The following is a 23503-nucleotide window of genomic DNA, read 5'->3' as shown; positions in this document are numbered from 1 at the left end:
ATATTTTTATTTATTCCTATTTTATGCAAAATATCAAATAAAACAGAGTGATTAACGTTATCGAAAGCTTTTTCATAGTCCACAAAGCGTAGATATAAATCTTTATTGCACTCATTCATTCTTTCCCCCAACATCTGTAGTGTTGTGATAGCTTCCCTGTTTCTCCTGAAACCAAACTGTGTTTCATTTAATTCCCCCTCCATCATGTTCCATTCTTCTATACATTATGTTGATTAGGACTTTTGCAACATGGCTAATCAAGCTGATAGTGCTGTGCTTGTTGCAATCCATTGTTCCTGTAGTCTTGGGAATAGGAATAAAAATAGATCTGACGAAGTCTTTAGGTATTATATCCTCCTCCAGACTTCTATTAAAGATGATGGATAGAAGTTTGATCATAACTTTAATATAACACTCTTGTTAAATTATGGATTATGCACTTACTTTGTTGTATTAAAACTATTTATATGAATTTGTTCCCTGATAATGTTATAAATAGAATATAGCTTTGATGTAGTGTTTTTTTTTTGTTTTTTTTTTTTTCCACTAGAGGTCCGGCCAGTAGAATAACGATTGATCAAATCATTGTCACTTTTGGCTTACTGTTAGAAATGTAACATAGTTGTCTTTGTATACATATGTGTATATTCCAGAAGATGATCTTAATATGAAAGTCGAAATGTTGGGAAATTAAACCTAAAGCAGTTGTAATCTGCTTAAATTTACTAAAATGAATGCTGATCACCGTGTAACACTAAAAGGATATGTATCCATAGAATTCCATTAGACCAGAGTTTCTCAACCTTTCTAAGCCAGAGGACCAGTGAAATGTCTAAAACAATTCTACAGACCACTAAGTTATGTAAATTTTTAAAAAATCCTATGTGGGGCATTACCAACATTTGGGAAAAACTGTGACATTATAATAAATAATAATAAATATATAATTAATATATAAAATAAAATATATAATAAATCTAAAAGCATGTTTTGAATACATATGGAGACATGATTAATTAAATTGGAAGTAAACGTTTAAAAGTGTATCATCATTGAATAAATTTTATTAAACAAATAAATAATATGATACAATTATGTTGCTACTTACTTTTAATGAGATGGTTGAGCTTCTCAGCCCGTGCAGAGTTGCTGTATATCTGGCTCAATATTGGTCAACTTCATTCGAACATCTGCGTGCCCACACACACACTAAGATGATTTCTGTGTTTTGATTTCATTTGAAGGAGCAATGAAAGTCCTTTCTCACAAAGATAGGTTGTAGAAAACTGCATGACTCTTCAATGCTTCTTCAGATAATTCGGGAAATTCACTTCTCGCTGAAGGCGAGATCCAGAATCGAGCCAAACCAAGATCATGGAATTGCATTTTAAGCCCACTGTCACTTGAAAGCTCACTTAACTATTCTTTTTTCAATGATGAAAGGTCGTTCTCATGACTGTAAGCCTGAAATGGATCGCGAACCCACAGAAATTTCTTATAAAAGTTATTTGGAAAATATGTTTCAAAATTCTGTTTCACACTTTTGAGGTGATCACAAACCCTTTCCAGAAACTCAGAATCAATAAAAATATCATTTTCCACTAAAAAGGATTCCAATGTTGGAAAAAATACAAATTGTCTTTTACATAACTAATCCATAACACCAGATTTTTTCTCGAATGCCTTTATTTTGTTTCAATGACGAAAGGTCGTTCTCATGACTGTAAGCCTGAAATGGATCGCGAACCCACAGAAATTTCTTATAAAAGTTATTCGCAAAATATGTTTCCAAATTCTGTTTCAGACTTTTGAGGTGGTCACAAATCCTTTCCAGAAACTCAGAATCAACAAAAATATAATTTTCCACTAAAAAGAATTCCAATGTTGGAAAAAGTACAAATTGTCTTTTGCATAACTAATCCATAACACCAGATTTTTTTCTCGAATGCCTTTATTTTGTCATAGGCATCAAGAACAGTTAAAGAATTTTCCTGAAGGGAGAGGTTTAGTTAATTTAATTTCGAAAAAATGTCTGAAAGACAGGATAGTGTTGATAACCATGCTTTGTCAACAAGGAGCGATGCAAAATCAGAATTACGTTCATTTATAAATAATAAAACTTCATGCCTTAATTGAAATAACCTTGATAGTACTTTGTCCCCGGAAAGTCAGCGAATTTCAGAATGAAGCAAAAGTTGTATATATTTAGTGCCCATTTCATCACTGAGTACTGAAAATAACCTGTTATTTAACAGTCGAGCCTTAATAAAATTAATTAGCTTTACAGCATTCTGGTGGCATCCCTTTGGAGGCTAATGCCTCCTTGTGTATGAAATGATGTACCCAATTCATATCCGAAGCTATTTCCTTGACCTAAGAAACAACCCCACTATGCCTGCCTATAAGGGCATGAGCTCCATCCGAACAGAAGCCCATGCATTTTTCCCACCAGATCCTTTTGAGTATTATGTAATTATTGATAGAGTAAAATATTTCTTCTCCAGTTGTTCGGGATGACGAAGTTCTACAAAACAGAATATTGTCATGAATGTTGTTATCATGTGCATATCTTATGTAGCATATTAACTGTGCATCATTTGTAACATCAATGGTCTCGTCTATTTGTAACGCATAATAAAGGCTCTTCTTAACTCTTTCGATTAACTGAGATTCTATGTCACCTGCCATATCATTAATTCTGTGACCGACAGTGTTTTAAAAGAGGAATCAAATCAATATCTTTTAGTAACTTGTTGCCAAACATAGTTTTTACTACATCTTTTATAGTTGGAAGTAGTAAATTTTCCCTGATAGAATGAGGTTTCCCTGCTTTCGCTATGCGCAAACTTAAGTGATAAGATGCTTCCAGTGCCTTGCTGTTAATCGTGGTCAAAACTATATCTTTCCCATGATTTAATGTCCCTGAGCATCGCTGAAAAAATTTAGTTGGCTTATTTTTCACATCACAATGTTTAGTTTCTAAATATTGTTGGAGTTTCGCAGGTTTCATGCACTTGTTCGACAGCACTTCATAACACAAAACACATTGAGGTTTCTGTTCACTTTCATCTCCACACCAAGTAAACCCAAATTCTAAATATGAACTGTTATATTTCCTGCTGTATTTTTTCTTTAAATTGCTTGTTTCTTCTACTTTAATAGTATCAAAATTACTCACCGTTACAACACGTGTATCACAATTAGGGTTAGCATCACCTGTTTCATTTGCTTTGCTTTTCAAAGTCCTAGTTCTAAGCCACTTTTCCATTATTAAAAAAGTTTCCAAAAAAATATATAGATACTGTCCGTGCAGTTAACTGAGTGGTCAGGGAAAGGAGTGTCCTGGGTTCGATTCTTGTTGCTGATGTGAGGAGCTTCAGGATTTTTCTCAGACATAGCCAAGTTAGCCGGTCTTGGGCATGGACATCAGGGTTTTTCTTCCCAGTTTATCTTGGGGTTTTTCCCTCCCGCAAGCAGGAAAACCGGCCCCGTGAGCACACATGGATTACAGTCAGGAATACTTAAGACCCAGCCATGGGCCTGATTCGTTAGCTATGCCAGTCCCATACCTGGATAAATTGGGGGGGGGGGGGGGGTTGAGAAGGTGCCGTACTTTTCCATAAAAGGGGCCTCATGGCCATTATATCATCATACACTATAAAATAAATATAAATACTGGGGTTAACTCACGACACCTTGCCCAAGTATCACTTAGTACTTCTGAAGATGTACTGAGCCTTGGTTGAAGGAAAAAACCTTCAATAATAAAAATCAATAAACAACAAGCAGTTGGTTGAAATGTGGCACGTGTTTTCTTCAAATCTGAAAAAACAGCGAGGGAAGGCGGATAAAACCATATTGGTGTGTTCACTTCACTCCTCTTTTATTACTCATCATTCTGCCATTACAAATTATTGTAGTGGCGGAATGTTCATTCCATGAACATTCTGCCGCTATTTGTTGGTTTTTTAAGTATTCATTTTATTTCAATAATTTTTACTTATTTATTCAGTTTTAATTTGTTTTGTTTTGATAATTAAAATATATATTTATTTATTTACTTTAAATCTGATTGCAGACCACAGGTTGAGAAACACTGCATTAGACCATTCCATTTATTAAAATTAAAAGTTAAGCTTTTCTTATAGGTAAGCTTATGTTGCTTACAGACAGCTTTTAATTTTTTATGAAATGACAACATATACTAGAATATTAATTATAAAATCCTTTAATTAATATCTTCCTATATTTTGGCAATGTTACATTACCATCATCAGGGATCACAAAAAAACAATGCTATGTGCATGCAGGCACTAACACTGGGCAAATGAGGCTGAAGAAAGGCAACAGAAGTCAGGCCTAGAGTCCTAAATAGTGGCCCTAAGTGGGCTAAATCAGTGTGCCTAGGAATCTTAGACACTCACTCTGATTACATCCCAGCCTGATGGATCCCTGGCATTCTCCGTTTACAGAAAACCTACACATACTGGTAGATACATTCACCAGCAGTCACACTGCTCCACCTCCCAACAATATGGGATTATAAAAACCCTATATAACAGGGCAAAATTAATCAGTTCAGATAACAGTGCCCTAACTACTGAACTTGACCTTAACAGTAGATATAAAAGAAAGATAATGCTTAACAATTTCTTAGCCAATTGCTACAATTGGCTAAGAAATTTGGTTTTAATATTTTTTTGGGGGTTGTAACCCCCAAAAAAATATTAAAACCAGGTAACCCCCCCCCCCCTTCAAAGCAGAGATCACTCAAAATTTATCACTGTTCCATATATCTGGGATACATCCAAAAAATTAACAAAAATCCTAAGGAAATTTGACCTTACAACCAGTTACAGACTACATTAGAAATTAGCATCTCTTATTCACTCTACCAAAGACCACCCATTCCCCTCCCCCCTAGATCTATGACAAGTATACCAGGTCTCTTGCAGTTGCAAACTGTTCTATTATGGCCAAACAGGCAGGACAGCTAATATTAGGATATCTGAACACTAGGACTACATCTGGTTCCACTAATACAACCACTCAGAACTTGCTGATCGTGCTTTGGATACCCACTATAGGATACACTGGAAGAAGGCCACTCTATTACACCGCAGCAAATACAATTATGAAAGATTATTTCTCGGCTCTGAGAAATAAAAAAAAACTCAATAAATTTGGGTGCATGAGACTGCCCCAAATGCCTACTACTAGGGGACACTGTTTCAGACTCTTGGTCCAACTTCTGTTGCCTTTCTTCAGCCTCATTTGCCCAGTGTTTAGCGCCTGTGTGCATATATCATTGTTTTTTGTGATCCCTGATGATGGCAATGTAACGTTGCTGAAATAGAGGAAGATATTAATTAAATGTTTCTATAATTAATATTCTAGTATACATTGTCATTTCTCCTGAAAAATTAAAAGCTAAAAGTTAAGTTTAAGCACAATTTTGTTTCGGCTTGCTGTGTGTTATTTTTAAATAAATATAATGAACCTGAATGTGTGCAGCTGTTTTGTTTCTCAACACAGTGTTGCAAAAATTATACGAATATTTTCATTTTTCTTAAATACTTCATGCTTCTGATAAACCATGTGACTTAGCAATGTAGATATAAAAGAAAGATAATGCATGCTTATTGTGTTTCAGTACAGTATTTCACATAGCTGTATACAATATTTTACACTATTGTGCAAAATATTATTGTATACTGTTGTCTTCACTATGGTCCAATATTGTACTTTTTTGGTTGTGACTTTTTTCCCCTACAAGGTATAATTAACTATAGGCTGCAATATTAGTCATCACTCTCTTTGTGCAATTGTAGCATAACTGAAGCATTTTTGATCAACTGTGACTGACATCATTGAAAGATGGAAATATGACTGAAAAGAAATCCAAGAAACAGTCAAGCAGACCATATAAACTAACAGAAAGAAATACACAGAAGCCATCTTTGAAATGATAACATTCCTCCTATCATACATTAATTAACTTGGAATTCAAAGCCATAACTGCAGAGATTTTGCCCAAGTATTGTTTACTGTACTCTTCAACTTTAGTTTCCAATGTAGGACAACTATATATAAATATGTGTGTATATATATATATACATATATATAGTGGCGGTCGTGTTTAGTTAGGCTAGAAAATGTGGTTTTAAATTTAAGTGTAGTGTGGCTTTTTGTCTCAAATTGTGCTGCAGTTCTGCATTGGTTAGATACAAGTGTCCTTCAGTGGTGTTATTGTTTGGAACTGTGTTGTAGTATATATTGTGTTTTTACTGCCGTTTGTTTCACTACATCAACATGTAAAGATGGCGTCCAACAAGAAACGTACATCAGCGGCATGCAGGACTTCTACTTCTACACGAAAGGCTGGCTCAGCGTTAGATTTTTCGCAGTGGATGCATTGCGGCAACTGCTACATGTATGCGCCGAAGAATGTGAAGGATCTGTGGTCGGTCTGGCTAAATGAGAAGAACAAAAATGTCGACGTATGTGAGAAGTGTCGGGATAGGCTGGAGTGTTTAGGAATGGAAGCTGACACCAGGACCATAGCGGAAGAACTTCGGTGGGAGTTCCTGAAAATGAAAAATAACCTTCATCTTCTGCATGAGGAATTGGAAGTGCTCAGTAAGGAGATATTGGAAGTTAAAACTGAGTTTAACATGTTAAGCAGAGAAATTAGGACTTTAGAGATTACTTTAGCTGAAGTAACTAGAACAGGATTACGTATGGGTGAGTCTTTGGTGAATGATGCAGTAATAAATAGTATGGTAGTGATTGGGAGTCAACAAAATAAAACCACAAGAGGTCTAGAAGAAACGAGATGTTGTGAGAGTGGGGGATAAGTAAAAGAGCATTGAGTAAACTGGGAACTGAAACTGGGAGAGTCATGCTGAATAGCGTAGAAAATGAGTCCATGAGTAATGCTTGTGTGGACTTGAATTAAGTTAAGAGTGGTAAGATATATGGTGATTCTATGATTAAAGATATGGAGAGTGGTATACCTGAGGAGTGCTTGGCTGGTGGGACAATAGAAAGAGTGGCTTTAGCAATAAAGAGAGGGCATGATGCAGACAAAATGATAGTTATGGTGGGTACAAATGACCTGAGTGGTGGTATAAATCGGGTAGCAAAAGATTTAAGAACATTGTTAGATATTGTGAAGAGGAAAAGTGTCAATTGGAGGATAGTGTGTGTGTGCTGCTTCGTTTTGACAATTACGAGTTAAGTAGATGAGCAATGATAATGAATTATATGATTGTAAGAATGTGCAAAAAAAAGGTCTGGAATTTGTTGATGTCTGGAGTGTGTTTGAAGGAAAAAGACAGTTGTATGCTAGAGAGGGGCTGCATCTGAACATGGAAGGACAAAAGCGATTGAAGAAGTTACTGTTTTCTGAACAAGTTGAAGTAATTGGGCAGGGAAACTAATATTGAAAAGGTTGAGTGTAAGAGAGAGAAACTTTAGGTGATTGTATATTTATTGATCCTTATTTGCAGAATAAATTGCAAAAGAGAGGGGATAAAAATTGGCATGGGACTACTGAAATTAGTGACTTGTATATCAGTTCTAAAGCCAGTACAAGAACTAGAGGGAATCTGCCATTTTTGTATACCGATGCAAAAGCATTCGAAATAAGAGAGAAGAATTTTTGGCATTAGTCAGTGCAATCTCACCAAAAGTTGTAGGCATTAGTGAAACTTGGTTGTCAGCAGAAGATGTGGTCATTGGAATTGAATGTGATGGGTACAGTATTTTCAGGGAGGATAGAGGATAGAACAGGGGGAGGAGTACTGTTGATGATAGATGATGTGTTGCAGCCAAAGAAAGTAGTATATCAAGATGATAGACATGTGAATGAGAGTTCATTTGAGGCAGTCTGTGTGAAATAGTAACCAACGCAACCAAATATACAGTTAGATGCTACTATAAGCCAGGGGGTACAGCAGGAGATATTGAATTCATGCATCAGCAAATTAGTGCAATGAGTGCAGGTTTAGTGATTATTATTATGGGGGATTTTAATTATGGTGATATCAATTGGAAGGAGGAAATATCACGTAGCAAAAAGGAAATGGAGTTCATACATTTTCAATTACTTAAAACAGCACATAACTGAAGGGACACGTGGTGTGAGAGTGTTGGATCTGGTTATTGGTTCAGAGGATATATGCATAAGTAAGGTGTCCTCATTACCTCCACTTGGCAAAAGCGATCATGTGGTATTGACTTGGGAGGTTGCAAAATCTGTGAATTTTTCTGTTAAGAAGGGGTATATACGGAACTACAGGTTAGGCAATTATAACAAGCTTCGGAGTGAGCTTCCAGCCATCCCATGGCAGAACATATTGCAGGGGAAAGATGTTAGCAGTGCATGGGATAAAATCAGCAGGTATCTGTGGAAAGCAATATCAGATTGTGTCCCCATGGTCAGGAAGACAAACAAGGTAGGCATTAGATGGATGAGCAGTAGTATCAAGCTTGATCTGCAAAAAAAGACAATGTTATGGAGAATGTACAAGGAGAAATGCGATCAGTACACCCATGAGTGGTACAAGGCCCAAGCTAGGAAGGTTACCAGCATAGTAAGAAAAGCTAAATCAGATTATGATAAGACCTTAGCCAATGAGATCAAGGGTAATCCCAAAGAGTTCTTCCGCTATGTGGCAAGTAAAAGGAAGAATAACTTCGGAAGGATAACTTTAGTGAGTGCTGATGGTATTGAGGTGACAAAATCAGATGTCATAGTCGAGTTACTGAGTAATCACTTTTCAAAAACCTATCACCCAAGTGAGGCTATCTCTGTACCTGTAGCAAACTAATGTGAGAATTGAAGCTAAGAAATCAGAGGTATTTAATATATTGCAAAATTTAAATGCAAACACTGCTGTAAGTTTAGATGGAATATCAGCTCGGGTGTTGTGTGAATGTGCAAAGGAATTGTCAACCCCTCTTACTTGGATATTTAACTTAAGTTTGAACTCTGGTATGGTCCCTAGGGAGTGGAAGTTAGGCAAAGTGGTTCCTTTGCATAAGGGTGGCTCTAAAACTGCTATAGTTAAGTACAGACCAATCACCACCTCAGGAGTAATGGTAAAACTTTTGGAAAAGTTGGTTAAAGACAAAATTCAAGAATGGGTGGATCAGGATATGATACTCTATAGAGGCCAACATGGTTTTGTTAAAGGTAGATCCTGCCTTAGCAATCTATTAACTTTTCATAATAGAATGACATCTGAGTTGGACAAAGGAACTGGCTACACAATGGTACTTCAGGATTTTGCTAAGGCTTTTGACAGGATATCCCATGGAACACTGTTATGCAAATTGGAGCAGATGGGAATGGATACTAAATTGGTGATATGGATAGGAGAATGGCTCAGGGAGAGATACCAGAAGGTGGTGTATGGAGGAGCCGAGTCCAGGATGAGGCAGGTGACCAGTGGTCATCTGCCTCAGGGCTCTGTGCTTGGGCCATTGTTGTTTAATTTGTATATAAATGATATAGGAAATGGCTTAAAGGGAGATATTCAGTTGTTTGCTGATGATGCAAAGTTGGGTAGTGCAATAAAAAATCAAGCCGATGTTGAAATTTTGCAGGATGATTTAAATAAGCTGGTAGAATGGGCAAAAGGTAATGAATGTCAGTTCAATGTGGAAAAGTGTAAAGTTATGCATTTTGGGATTAAAAGATTACCAGCTGTGTACTACCTTGATGGAACAGTACTCCAAGAAATTGATGAGGCTGGGGACTTAGGGGTGTTGGTAGATAGGGAGATAAAGTTCAGGGCACATGTTGCTAAGGTGTTCAAGATTGCACATAGGATTACTTGGTTGTTGAGGAACACACTGACATCCAGAGATAAAGAGGTTATTATTCCTCTTTTATAAAACGTTGATACTTCCATATTTGGATTACTGTGCTCAGGTCTGGTTACCTGGATTCCTTGGAGATGAGGAGGCTGTGGAGAGGGTTCGGAGAAGAGTGACTAAGTTGGTGAGTGATGATCAATGCTCCCTACATTGATAGATTGAGAGCTTGTGGATTGTAGAGGTTGGTTGATAGGTGGAGAAGAGGGGATAGGATAGAAACATTTAAATTACTGAAAGGTTTTAATAGAATTGCTGCAGGGGAAATGCTTCAGCTGTGTGATAGTGATGAAAGAACAAGAGGTCATCCCTGGAAATTAAAGAAGAGTGTGGTTAACAAGTGTGTGAGAACAAGGTTTTTGCCTGGAGGGTGGGGAATGAGTGAAATTCATTGCCTGACTTAGTTGTGAGCTCCTCATCTGTAAATGAATTCAAAAAGAGATATCACAGATATTGTTTGGCTAGTTTGGGTCTCTTGCAATGAGTCTACTGACTCCATAGAGATACACATAATAATATATATATATATATATATATATATATATATATATATATGTACTCCAAAGAAAATGTTCAAGTTTGACTTGTATCATGCAGAACTCATGATTAGACAGTAGACCCTGGAAAAACAGAGTTATGGAGGTATAAATAATGATGTGTACCTCTTTCAAATTAGATCAACATGTTTGGATATGTCAAGTGCAAGTAGAATGTGGTTGTGTTGGAGTAAAATGAGATGAAATGCTTTTCTTGTTTTGTAGAATCCCTTTATCATAGTGACCCTGGAAAAATGAAAACAATAAACATTATAATCATGTGCCTGAAATGAGACTTTTGTGGAAGCACCCCAGTTGGGTATCAGCATAATACTGCAGCATATCATATCATACTTCAAGAATTGTGGGTTGAGAAAATTGAAGTGCTCTTGTTAGATCGGCTCACACAAGTCCCATTATGGAGCCCTTTGGGGAAGAATTAGGGTATTAGTTGAACACGAGGTTAACAAGTCCAGTTTCGCATGAACTGGCATGTTCATAGAGAAATGAATTCAAATAGTTGCCTTAGAGGTATGAACTAAAATACTTGTCCTAAAATAAATATGCCAAGAAATACTGGAGATCTAATATTGTCAAAAGTATGGCTGAAAGAAAAAAAAGCTCTTTTTTGTTGGGCATAAGATGGAATGAAGTTTTCAAAACCCATCTGAGAAATGATATGGTGATCAGAATTTGATATTGCAGAAATAGGTTTTTTTTTTTTTTTTTTTTTTTTTTTTTTTTTTTTTTAAGTGCCATAGAATTTTATTTTTTAATTATTTTAAAATTTAAAAAAAAATTTTTCTAGGTGCCATAGAATTGATTTGTAATAGTACAAGATTATGGACAACAGTTATACCTGTTGACTTTAGAGATTATATATGCAAATTTCTGCTTTTGGCACTTTCAAAATCAATTTGGGATGTGTTGATAAATTTAGTGTAGGCAGAAGATAGAAATTTTGTTGAAAAGTATACTTTATTTTGCTCTTGAATAGTCTTGGCACATAGTTTGGAGAACCAAATCTTAGAAAAGAGATGTGAATTTATAGTGGAATGAGGTTACCTGCTTACATTAATTAATTGATTCTGATGTTTTGGCTTATACGTTGATTCTCCAGCATCATGCTGTTTAATGAAATTAACAATGTAAACTAGATAACTAAATATGTTTAATTATTACTTCCTATAAAGTCTATAATTACTCCACCTACTGGTGCCAGCCAATAGTTGGCATAATTATAGAACTTCAGATCTTCCTATTTCTCTCCTGTTACTTCAGGCATACTGAAATATGCCTGTGCGCACATGTTTAATGCCAGTATATTAATCCCTGAAGATGTCGATTTAACCTTGGTGAAATACAGGAAATGTGAATTAAATATTTTTAGTTATTATCTAGTCTATGTTGTTAATTTCCTTAAACAACATGATGCAGTAATTTGTTTAGTGATATGTTATCTGCAAATGTTTGGAAACACTCATTCTGCCATGGTAATTAGACATAGAAATCACAAAGATCATCCTTTTGATGATATTTATAATGCCAGACAACATCCACAGTTTCCCATGGAAGGATTATTGATGAGAAAGAAAACTAGTGTTTAGAAAGTGGTTAGGATTATCTGGTATTCTCATATACGTTGAAACAATTTATGTGCAATCACTGGTGATATCAAATGTCTTGGCATCTATAGCTGTGGGATAAATGCGACTGGAGTTGTGAATATTAAAATCTCCAGGGAATTTCATGCATGCATTTCTTTGAAGTTAAGAAAGTTTAACTGGAAAAATCACATTAACGAAAATAAAATAAAAAACAAATGGTTGGCTGCCATTAGGAGAGCAATAGATAACAGATGAGTTTTATAAAATGAGCGAAAGAAGATCAAAAGAGGAGATTCTAAGTTGACTCCTGAACACTTTGATATCTCAGAAAGTAGCGAGAAGCCACCTTTGAAATGAATAGTAATTGAAGCTGGAAGGTTTTTTTAAAGGAAAAAAATATGTAGAGGAAATGTACAACATTGAGACTGAATCTGTGGCCATATCTATATTTGTGAATTGTATCTTGAAATGTATTGGGAAGACAGATACCTGACTCATTGCATGCTGGAAGAAGTGAAGAAACATGAACTAAAACTTTGACCTAGGGTTCAAACTTGAATTGTCTCCCCAGTAGAAGCGATACCCCTCTTCCACCCAAGGCCAGAGGAAAAAACTATTAGAGGAAAAGCCACTTAGTGGCTTTTCTTCTGACAGATGGGGATGCTGTCCCCCATCCTGCTTTTATAAACTGTGTGTCCAAATAGTTTCCGTCCATCTGATGCCTGTTCAGGAGATTTAGAACTACTAACAGATTCTCTGATGTGAAGATATAGACTGGGAATTTGGTTTCCACAGTTCAAACAAAAATTCACTGAAGATTACATACACTCACATCATCATCATTCAATTCGTGCCATGTACCCTCAAGGGGTATATAGGATATGATAGTACTACATAAAAAATTTACATCATTACTAACTTCCTACTTACAATTTTCCTCCAAATAAGTCTGTTACTTGTCAAGACCCCAACATTATCAGATCTTACATTTCTATCGTCTAAGGCACTTTTTGCCGTATCAATCCACCTATATCTTCGTCGTTTTCCTGCCAACCTGGCAGAGAACACCTGTTTTGCTAATCTTTCCTCACCCATTCTGTTTAAATGACCATACCACCTGAGATTAGCTCTGCTAATGCATTCCTGGATGCTGACAATGTCAAGTTCTTTCCTAATATCCTCATTTTTAATATGATATTTCCATTGATGCCATCTGTTCATGCCCCTAATCTTTCTCATATCTGCAGTCTCTAGTCTTTAGTCAAGTGTTTTACTTCTGACCCAGCTCTCAGATCCATAAGTTAAAACTGGTTTGAACACTGTCTTGTATACAGCTAATTTCGTGTTCTGACTAATTTCTTTCTTATTCCATATTAATGTATTCATTTGACTTCCTATCATACTAGCTTTGTTGATTCTGTTGTGTATTTCCATATCTAATTTACCATCTTCACTAAAAATTGTGCCTAAGTAGCTGAAAAGTTTTACTTGTTCCACAGGTTCTCTGTTCACAATGCAGTTGACATTTTCAATGATTCTGCCTATTTTCATTGTCTTTGTCTTGTTATTGCTGACCTTCATACCATAATCTATTACAACAGTTATTCAATTTAGTCAGAAAATCTTGCAGACTTCAAACGGATTTATTTAGAAGTATAACATTGTCCGCATAAAGCAAAGAGCTAACATTAACATCTCTAATTTTGATATCAGGTTTAATACCACTTTCCTTCATAATGTGATCCATATATAGATAAATGAATAACAGAGGCGATAATGTACATCCTTGTCTGACACCAGATTTAACATTAAACCATCTTCCTGTACTTCCTTCAATTCTAACTTCTGACTTACAACTCAAATAAAGACTAAGTATTGCTTGATATAATGCCCCATTGTCACCATATAACTGTAGCATATTGAATAGCTTCTCTCTTGGCACCTTGTCATATGCCTTTTCCAGATCGACAAAACTTAAATACAGATCTTTGTAATATTCCCATACTTTCTCCACTATTTGTCGTAAAGTGAAGAGCTGATCCTGACAGCCTCTATTTGGCCTGAATCCAGCTTGTTCTTCACCAAGCTTTTCTTCCACAATTCTTCTCAACCATTTCTCAAGTATACTTGCATAAATCTTACCAGGAACACTCAATAGGGATACCTCTGTAATTCTCAGTTTTATTCTCCTTTTTATAAATGGTACTATGAGAGTTGCTCTAATCATCAGGAATTCATCCTTCCAGGCCTTCTGAACTATGCAGTGCAGCCACTGTAGGACTTTTATACCTCCATACTTCATCATTTCTGTTTAAATATCATCTATTCCTACTGCCTTTCCACATTTCAAGCTTTTGATGGCTTTTTCTACTTCAAGTATGGATATGTATTCCTGACTGTATGCCTGTTGTGTTTTTTACCACTGTGCTATCGCTGCTTGTTTCATTTAGCAAATTTTCAAAGTAATTACTTCATACTTCAAGGATATTTTTTTCTCCCGTTTTCATGTCACCTGTATCATCTCTAATTCCTTTTACAGCACTCTTTCTTCCATTTCTAAGCTTCTTCAACAACCTCCAGAATACTTTGCACCTTCGTAATATTTATTTTCTATGTTCTTTCCATGACTTTTGTTTAGCTAGTTTTACACAATGTTTAGCTTTCTTACATTTGTCTCTGTATTCTCTAAGAGCACAAGCTGACCTATTTGCCAGGAACTTTTGATATGCTTTCTTCTTTTCCTTCACTGCCTCTTTAACTTCCTGTGTCCACCATGAAGTTCTGATTTTTCTATCCTTGCAGACAATCTCACCACATGCCTCTCTACTGAATCAATCAGGGTGTTCTTCAAGGCTTGCCACTGAATCTCTAAGGATTGGTTCCTGTTCTCATACTCTTTCATTTTTTCTTCAATAATCTTTGTGTATTTTAGTCTACAGTTCACATTTGAGAGCTGCTCAACTTTTATTCGCTTTAAAACTTTCTTACATGTTATTCTTTTCAATATGAAATTCAATTTTATCCTGCTCAAGACTAAATAGTGATCACTTCCAATTTCAAATCTTCTGTACACTCTGTTGTCCTGCACCAGGAGAAAACATCACTATCAACAATAACATAGTCGATGAGACTTTTCTTATTCCTTGCCTCTTCTCTCCATATAAATTTGTGCACATTTTTATGTTGAAACATGATGTTAGTAATAACCAGTCCAAGTTCTGAGCAGAAATCCAATAGGTATTTGCCATTATTATTAGCTTTGCTCTTTTCTCCAAATTTTCCCAAAATATTTTTGTCTCTCTGACAATCATTTCTTACTCTATTTAGATCCCCAGCAAGGACCAACTTTTCCTTTTTCATTGTGTCAGTTGCTTTCTCTAATGCCTCAAAACAAGTCCTCCACTTCTACCTTAGTAGAACTTTCTGTGGGTCCATAGGCACAAATAAGTCTCATTGTCCAGTTCCCCATTCTCAAATATGAGAATGGGGAACTGGACAATGTCACCACATCACTCTACTTGAGACTGCCTGCCATTCAAGAAGATTAGCCTCATATTTTGTGTTGAATACTATGGCTACTCCTTCTTTTCCTTGATTTTCATTGCCTGAATATAACAGTTTGTATTTATTGCTCAGAAAGATCTCACCAGTTTTTGTCTTTTTTGTTTCAGTCTCCCCTATTATGTCGATCTGGTACTTATCTAATTCCTCAGCTGGCTCCATTTCTTTGTCATTCAGGCTTCTTACGTTGATAGTACCAATCTTTAACTCTGGTGATGTTGAGTTGGGGTGTTTTCAGATTTGTTCAAGTAGCTGACTTTCGCTGTTTGCCCTGGTTCCCTGGCGAAAACTATGGGGGCCTTGTTTAACCGGGCAATGCTCCAGCTGGCATGAAATTCTGTCATCTTGCACCATCATTTTGTATTTTGGTTTAAGCCAATAAGAATACAATTTTGTCGGCTAAATCCCAAATTGACAGCCCATCCTCGTTTGTTCAGTATCCAGGTAGATACCTAACAGGGTGCACCACGAGAAGGTGAGGATTGGACATTAGGTCAGAACCCCTGGTCGGTTCTCCACATTCCTTTAACACGTTCATTGCCAATCACGTGATATCGCGTGATGCGACTTCTCACCTAATGGCCGATCACGCGTTATCACATGGACGTCGCTATCAAATAAAAAAAATTTGGCCACCATACGAAATTCCAATTTTCAGCTTGGCAATGAACGTGTTAAAGGCTATGTGGAGGGCTCCTTTTAGTTATACAGCTTTGACCCTTACTTGGTTGTCAGTTAGAATAAACTATCTGAGAAATTATATTTTCCTTTTATCCAGGTGTAAAGAAGTGTAAATTGTGTACCATATTGATGTATGCCAGGAAATTTATGAAGCTAGGGATGTGGAGGTGGTAGGAGATACACAGTTGAAGTTTACAGAGCATAGTTTGAATACACTTTTTTAATTTATTGATCTGAGACTTAGTGAGACTTTAGTTTATGATCCCACTGAAATTTAGTGGAATCATACACTAAAAGTCTGTGGGTGGAGGAGTCTCAGAGAATGATATCCATTTTAATAAATATTATTTATTAAAATAGAGTGCAACTCCACTCCATTAAACTTTTAACATCTTCATAAACTTCTAGTGCTTCTCCAAGCACTTAAGCCTTGAAACACAGAATGCTAAACACCAGTTATGGCTTTCCATGTTCATTAAAGACATCTAAAAAAAAAATTGAAAGACTATTAATGGATCTGGGCACTATATTTCATATTATAATCATAGTATCACTCTGAGACTAATAAACAGTATTCTACAGCCATAAAATGGTAGGTATAATTACGATAGTTTGGTGCTGGTTTTCATCGTATAGAACCTAATACTAGTGTATAATTGCAATAAATGTGCAATTACAAAAGAACTTTTTCAAACTACTTCACACTTCCAATGAAATGGCCATTGCACACGCCAGACAATATGGAAAGAAACAGTTTTGTTGTGTCAGTTACTATATTTGACTAATCAGTCTACACTCACACCATAGTGGCCTAAATATCAGTTCTAACAGCATTTTAGATTTCAGTTTAGATCATCAGGCACTGCAAAGCGAGAAGAATATCTCTGCTTCCCTTTTAGGTCCATATATTTTAGATTTGTGAAGTTATTTTCACAGATTTTTGGAACACTTAGATGCCATGTTATTTTTGCGGCATTGTGTGCGCACAGAAAGTACATTATTTAAATTACTTTTTTGAGTGTTTCCACTGCTCAGTAAATATACAGTTGTAAGTATGAAACCATATAATTAAGTGAGATCGAAAAAGCTCATAAACTTATTCTCAGTAACAGGGAAAATTATGCATGGCTGGATCAGGTGTACTCGTATTCAGAACCAGTTGGTCTATCTTGAGAAATAATGCACTTGTGTATTCTCTATTGTTGTATTTTAATAAGTACATTGTGGAAACTTTCTGATTTATCTCCTGTCTATATATATATTTCCCATTATATGTTGCATGATACTTGTAGAATGTATAATTTAATTACTGCATGATATATATTTTTCCATGCATGCATTTTTGCTTGTCTAGATACAAAACCTGATGCTACAATTCAAAGATCACTATCTGCCAGGCTTGCTGCCCAAGGTAACTAGTAAATTTGTTAACTCTAGCATAACTTTTTTTTTAATTGCCTGCTGCACCAGTGATAAATAATGATAATATCACATGACCTAGCTGTAGATAAAATAAATAAAATGTATTCCTGATATTTACATACAGTGTTTAGAAAATATAGTTGTTTCAATTATTTCATATACTGAAAATTCGTGGTTGAGTCCCATTAACTTAGTTCTTTTTAGGAGAATGAAAGTAAAGTGCAAGTTCCACTAAGTACCATTGACATCCAAAACTATCCAGAATTGTCATTTGAAATTTTATCTAATGAAATTTCTGCCTTCAATTCTTCAATATCTGTAAAGATCGTTTCTATAAATAGTATTCAGAAAAAATTTACATTTCCGTCTAAAAAGTATGATGGCCAAAATATGTAGGAAATCATTTTGATGGCACTTATTTATAAAATGCTTATTGAGAACTTTCAACAATGCATTTTCCATATGTTGCTTAGCACAATCCTTTTTGGAAAACCTTGAAATTGTTACCCATTCTTTGGAGAAATAGGGGAAAAAAAATTGTGCACATGGAGATGAAGTAGTGACAGTATTGTTTTTCAAAGACATGTTAATTTTATATCATCATATTCCTGTTATATTCCTCATATTCCTCCACCTTTGGTGGAGGTTCAGGATATAATATTGGTTCTGCATGAAAGTTTGCATTATTACTAACTTCCTTTTGCCATGACTCCAATATCATCATATCTTATATTTTGGTCTTCTAAGGCACATATTATTATATAATCTAGATAAGATCTTGGGCATCCTTTCAATTTTCTTTTCCTGATATCCTGGCATAAAAACACTTGTTTTTTTACTAATCTTTCCTATTCTAAATGACCATTCCACTTAAAAATAGTTGTGCTAACATATTCCTAAATATTGTCAATGTCACATTCCTTCCTAATATGATAATTTTTTAATATGATTGTGCCATTGATATGAGCTCTGAGAAAAGATTAGTGGAGTGGACGTAGCCTCCAATCTCTGATCAAGTGTTTTTTCTAACGTAGTCTTGTATACAGGTATAATGTTTAAAGGTACCTGTGGCATAACTATAAAACAATAAAATTACAAAATTCAAATACAAGAATCAGATATGCTAGTCAGTTTTGACATTGTTTCTCTATTTACCAGCATTTCTGTTATCTCTGACTCAATTAGTTTACTATATGATTCTTTCTTTGCTGTTGTTGTGAAGATTTTTGAATCAGTTATACTATACAGATATTTCAGCTTGAAAAACAAGATCTATAAACACATTGAAGGCACTGCCATGGGTAGCTCCCTCTGTCTCCATCTTTGACAAATTATTTTTTGAACAACCTTGAAGATATCTTGTTCTCATTCATTCACCTCTAACCCTCTCTTTGGTTTTGTTACGTCGATGATGTTTTTGTTGTTTGTCCTCATTCTGAAAATCATCAGATCAATAGCCTTCACCGACACATTTAATTCACCATGAAAAATGAAAATGCTGGTGGTTTACCATTCTTCAATATCTTTCTTACTCACACAGCCTCTGGTATTTTTCAACCAATATTTATTAGAAATCACCTTTACTGGCAGATACATACATCAAAAATCTCTCCTCACAACTTCCAAAAAATTGGTATTTATCAAGTCATTAATTAATCGAGCACATAATGTATGCTGCTCTCCCTCAAGCTTATAACAAGAACTTTTTACTTTCAAAACATTAATAGAATTAAATGGCTACAACCCTCATCAAATCCAATAGATAATTGATTCCCACATTCCACTACCTAAGGATTCTTCAGCATATCGCAGAGTTCTAGTCTCTTATATATCTGGTATCTCTGAACCTATTGGTAGAATTTTGAAGAAGTAACACCTTAATCCCACACATTTTGCTATCAACGAGATTTCTCGTCAGTTACCTTCAACAAAAGACAAACTGTGCCTCTATTGTTACCTGATGTTTACCAGATTCTTTGATATACTTTGGGCAGACAGATCATTCTATGGAAAAAAAAAAAAGTATTAATGAACATCAATACTACATTGAATACATAAAACCTCAAATGTCTGGTCTAGCATACTGTAGTATTGATGTTGCCCCATATAAAGTGTCATATTCCTATCAGCCCAGTCCTAAATTCTGTCTTTTACCAATTTCACCAATACTTTTATCACCACTTCAAAGATACATTTGGCCTATATTTGCTATTTCTGTTTTGGAGCCTCATTTATGCTGGGGGTCTCCTTTATTGGAAACTCTTTTATTTTGTTCTCGTCTCACTCCATTAACACCTTCCAAGTACTGAGGCTTAAATTAAACAGGTTTGTCAGAAAAGTTGATAATTTCCTTGCTTGTTCTCATAATGTTTATATGAATTTTTTCAATTGAAGATGAGTTAGTTGATCTCATACGGAGGTAGCAGGTTTTTTGCCAGCCTGGTTGGCCGAGTGGTTAGTGTATCTGCTCTCCAGCCAAAAGGCTCTGGGTTCAAACTCCACCGTGGGCATGTATATCTGTGAAAATACTAGTGGTGGTGGTGGGCGGTAGACGGCATGGGTGTATATGATGATTGTAGTTGCGGTTCATTGTAGTCGGTTGGTGAATTGAGTGGTGGAGGCAGAGAGAGTTGTAGAGTAAGTGACCTCCCTCATTAAGTCATTGGACTCCCTGGAGGTGTCATATAATAATATACTGGATGATATGCTATCTAATCCCATGGCAGTGTTCACATTGAGGTTCTGCAATATTCTAAACACTTTCATTTCTTCAATGTCTGTTCTCCGATCAGTTGATGTCGCATCTGGCATTACGGTATCACCACCTAGATGGTATACATTCTTGCAAAATGATCTCTCAGTAACTAGATTATTTGGTTTGCTTCTGTTTCCTCTCTGCCATTGATACTTTAAAAAATCATCCTTAGCCATTCCTCCTTTAACATGCCACCAAGTCTTTATAATTTATTTTTTCATCTCTCACCTTTCACAGGTCACCTTTCTTGTCTGTGCTTTGTCATATGCCTTTTCCATATCTCATCATCATCATAAATTTCCTGATATGTACCCCCGATGGGTGTTCAGGCTAATCTGACAGCACTACATAATTAAGGTTACGTTATTATTAACTTTCTATCCACAATTTTCCTCGAAATTAGTCTATTATTTGTCACCATTCCAATATTGTTGTATTTAACATTTTGTGCTTTTTACTACAAACTACCATGATTTCTCACCTTTCTCTCTCTCTCTCTTAAAGTGAAAATCTGATCCTGACAACTTCTATTTGGCTAGAACCCAGTTGTTCTTCTCCAATTTTCCCATTCCCACTTATATATATATATATATATATATATATATATATATATATATATATATATATATATATATATATATATATGTCAGTGCGGTTAGCCTAGTGGCTATGCGCTTCGCAACCATATGCCTGGGGAAGGAGTGTCCTGGGTTCGATTCCCGTTGACAACATGAAGAGCTCAAGGATCTTCCTCAGCCATAGCCAAGTTAGTTGGCCTTGGCCATGGACAGCAGGATTTTTCCTCCCAGTTTATCTGAGGTTTTTCATCCCGCAAACAGGCAAACCAGCCCTGTGAACACACACGAATACAGTCATGAATCTGCTGCATCCCCTAAGGTTGATGACTGAGAGGAGTGCCGAACCAACTGCATTAGCACGCCTGTAACCCCCTCATTAGGAAGGGACTCAGCCCGTCCTAGGACAGACGAGAAGGATAGGATATATATATATATATTAGTCCCATGCATGAGAGGCTCTGAAACATATAGCACATCAGTGCTGTCTGTGGGCAAGTGGTGAAGAAAAAAGAAACAGTATGTCTATAAGATAGTGACTGCCATGAATCTGAAGAGATGGGTCACCAGTTAACCAAGTTGCTCTTTCCTGGACAGTGTCAAGCATTTTTAGAGACCATCCCATTTATGTAAGAACAGTAATGTGATGTAATGTAAAGTAAGGTAGATTTGAAATTTGTACAGTGTAGGAGTTGCACAAGTGAGGATGATTGTCTTGAAAGGAAAAGCACACTTATTTTAAAAATTTATATATTTAGTATAAATAATATTTTTTAATCACAAAAAGTAATATGGAGATATAATAGAGGGATATGTCTATTATAAATTATATAATTACAAACAGAACAGTAGAACTACATGAAATATTGGATAATATTAGTTCTAGCATCAACATTAAGTGAGAAAGTGATTATAGACTAGTCCTGACTTATCTATCCTCTCTGTGCCCCTCATGGCACACAAGTCCAAATCTGTTTCTTTCAGATACCTCTGTCTTGAGCCACCAGTTCAGCTTTTTTCCAGCTCTGCTAGTCTGTCATTATTCTTTCCTTTAATTTAGGTTAATTTAGGTCTTCCACTTTTCCTTTTTCCTTCTGGGATCCATGTCAAAGCCACTTTAGGAATCATTTCCTTCATTCCACTCTAGGAATCTCTCTGCTGTCCATTCTTAGTATGTGTCCAATCCATTTTCACCTGTGTTTATTTCATTAGTGATACTTATTTGCTCAGTCAGCTTATATAAGTCATCATTTGTTATGTTTTGGCCAAAATATTTTACACAGAGACATTTTTTTTGAAAAGTATTTAATTTAGCTTCCTGTTTTTTTTGGTCAGCTTCCATGTTTCTGATCCATTGCAACCTTAACACTGATATTGAAGATCTTTATTTTGGTTTTATGATGCTATTTGGTGGATTTCCATATATTACTTAATTTTATGAAATCAGTATTGTAGACTACTGATAGGCTAATTTTTAACTCCAACAAGATATAAATAAAATGAAAAATAAGGAAATCCAAAAGAAATAAATTTAGAGTGAAATTATGAAGACTTTATAAGAGCATTATTGAAAAAGAGACTAAAGAACAGCTTAAAAAAATATATATTGGAAGTTAAGAAGATCGAGATTATCATTGCGAAAATTTAAAAGTAACGTTAAATAATCAATTGAAAAATGACAAAAACAAATGAAAAATTGACACCCTAGTATACAGAAGAAAAAAAAGAACTATTAAAAAAAAAGCATTTCATAAACATTTACAAGATAACATATAATCAAACATGAAGAGTATAAACAGATAAGAAATGAAAGAAATATTAAAATAAAGAGTAATAAAGGAGGAATCTCAGAAAGCTTGTTCTAAAGAGTTGGAATATGACTTTATGAAGTGCAGAAACAAATATGAATCATTTGTTATGTTGTGGCCAAAATATTTTAATGTTTTATACAGAGACATTTTGTGGTATTCAGTGTGGTAAAATAATGTGGTATTCAATATCCACTTAATTTTAAATATGAAGAAGGATCCAAAATAAAAAAGAAGAAAAAAGTAGAATAATGTATTTCTTTTCCAAAGATATGTAATTCATCAGAGAAGAAAAGACAGGTGAAAAGATTTGTTAAAAAATAATAATAATATTTTGGTTTTGTGCATTGGCAATATGGAATCGTGCATATGAAGACAGATTGAGGACATATGGGGATCTTCAGAGTGATAGACAGAAGAGAGAAAATATGATACAAACAAGCTAATAAGGGATATTAGAGGATGTATAGACACAAGTGAGATTTTACTGCTTGTGTAAGTGAGAGAGAATTCAGAGTCTCCCTTCACCCTGGATGCTGAGTAAAGGTGTGTTTAGGAAGCACATATGGTTCCAGCTTCTTCTCTTGCCATGTTTTAATCTAGTGCTGGTAAATGCATCTTCGATGAATGTTTCCAAAGAAACATGCAATAGGTTAGGCATTGTGGGACCTCAAAA

At 35.4% G+C, this 23503-nt stretch overlaps 1 protein-coding gene across 8 annotated transcripts in view; it reads left to right on the top strand.

Annotated features, from left to right (window-relative positions):
- The window catches only part of LOC150099873 (protein hu-li tai shao-like), a 542656-nt gene that overhangs the window by 405337 nt on the left and 113816 nt on the right, over window positions 1–23503 (top strand). For 7 of the 8 annotated variants that reach the window (XM_090404245.1, XM_090404248.1, XM_090404250.1 and 4 more), the window contains one exon: window positions 17622–17678. The exons of the other annotated variant lie outside the window; for it this stretch is intronic. In XM_090404245.1, the coding sequence (XP_090260371.1) occupies window positions 17622–17678 (57 nt within the window). The remainder of the gene's footprint in view (window positions 1–17621; window positions 17679–23503) is intronic. 8 annotated transcript variants of the gene reach the window in all.

Source organism: Typopeltis vanoorti, chromosome 14 (assembly GCF_054136105.1).
Source record: "Typopeltis vanoorti isolate ZY-2024b chromosome 14, IOZ_Tvanoo_1.0, whole genome shotgun sequence".
NCBI classification, from domain to species: domain Eukaryota; kingdom Metazoa; phylum Arthropoda; class Arachnida; order Uropygi; family Thelyphonidae; genus Typopeltis; species Typopeltis vanoorti.
Note: the sequence above shows the minus strand (reverse complement) of the source record. Positions and strands in the feature narration are given on the sequence as shown.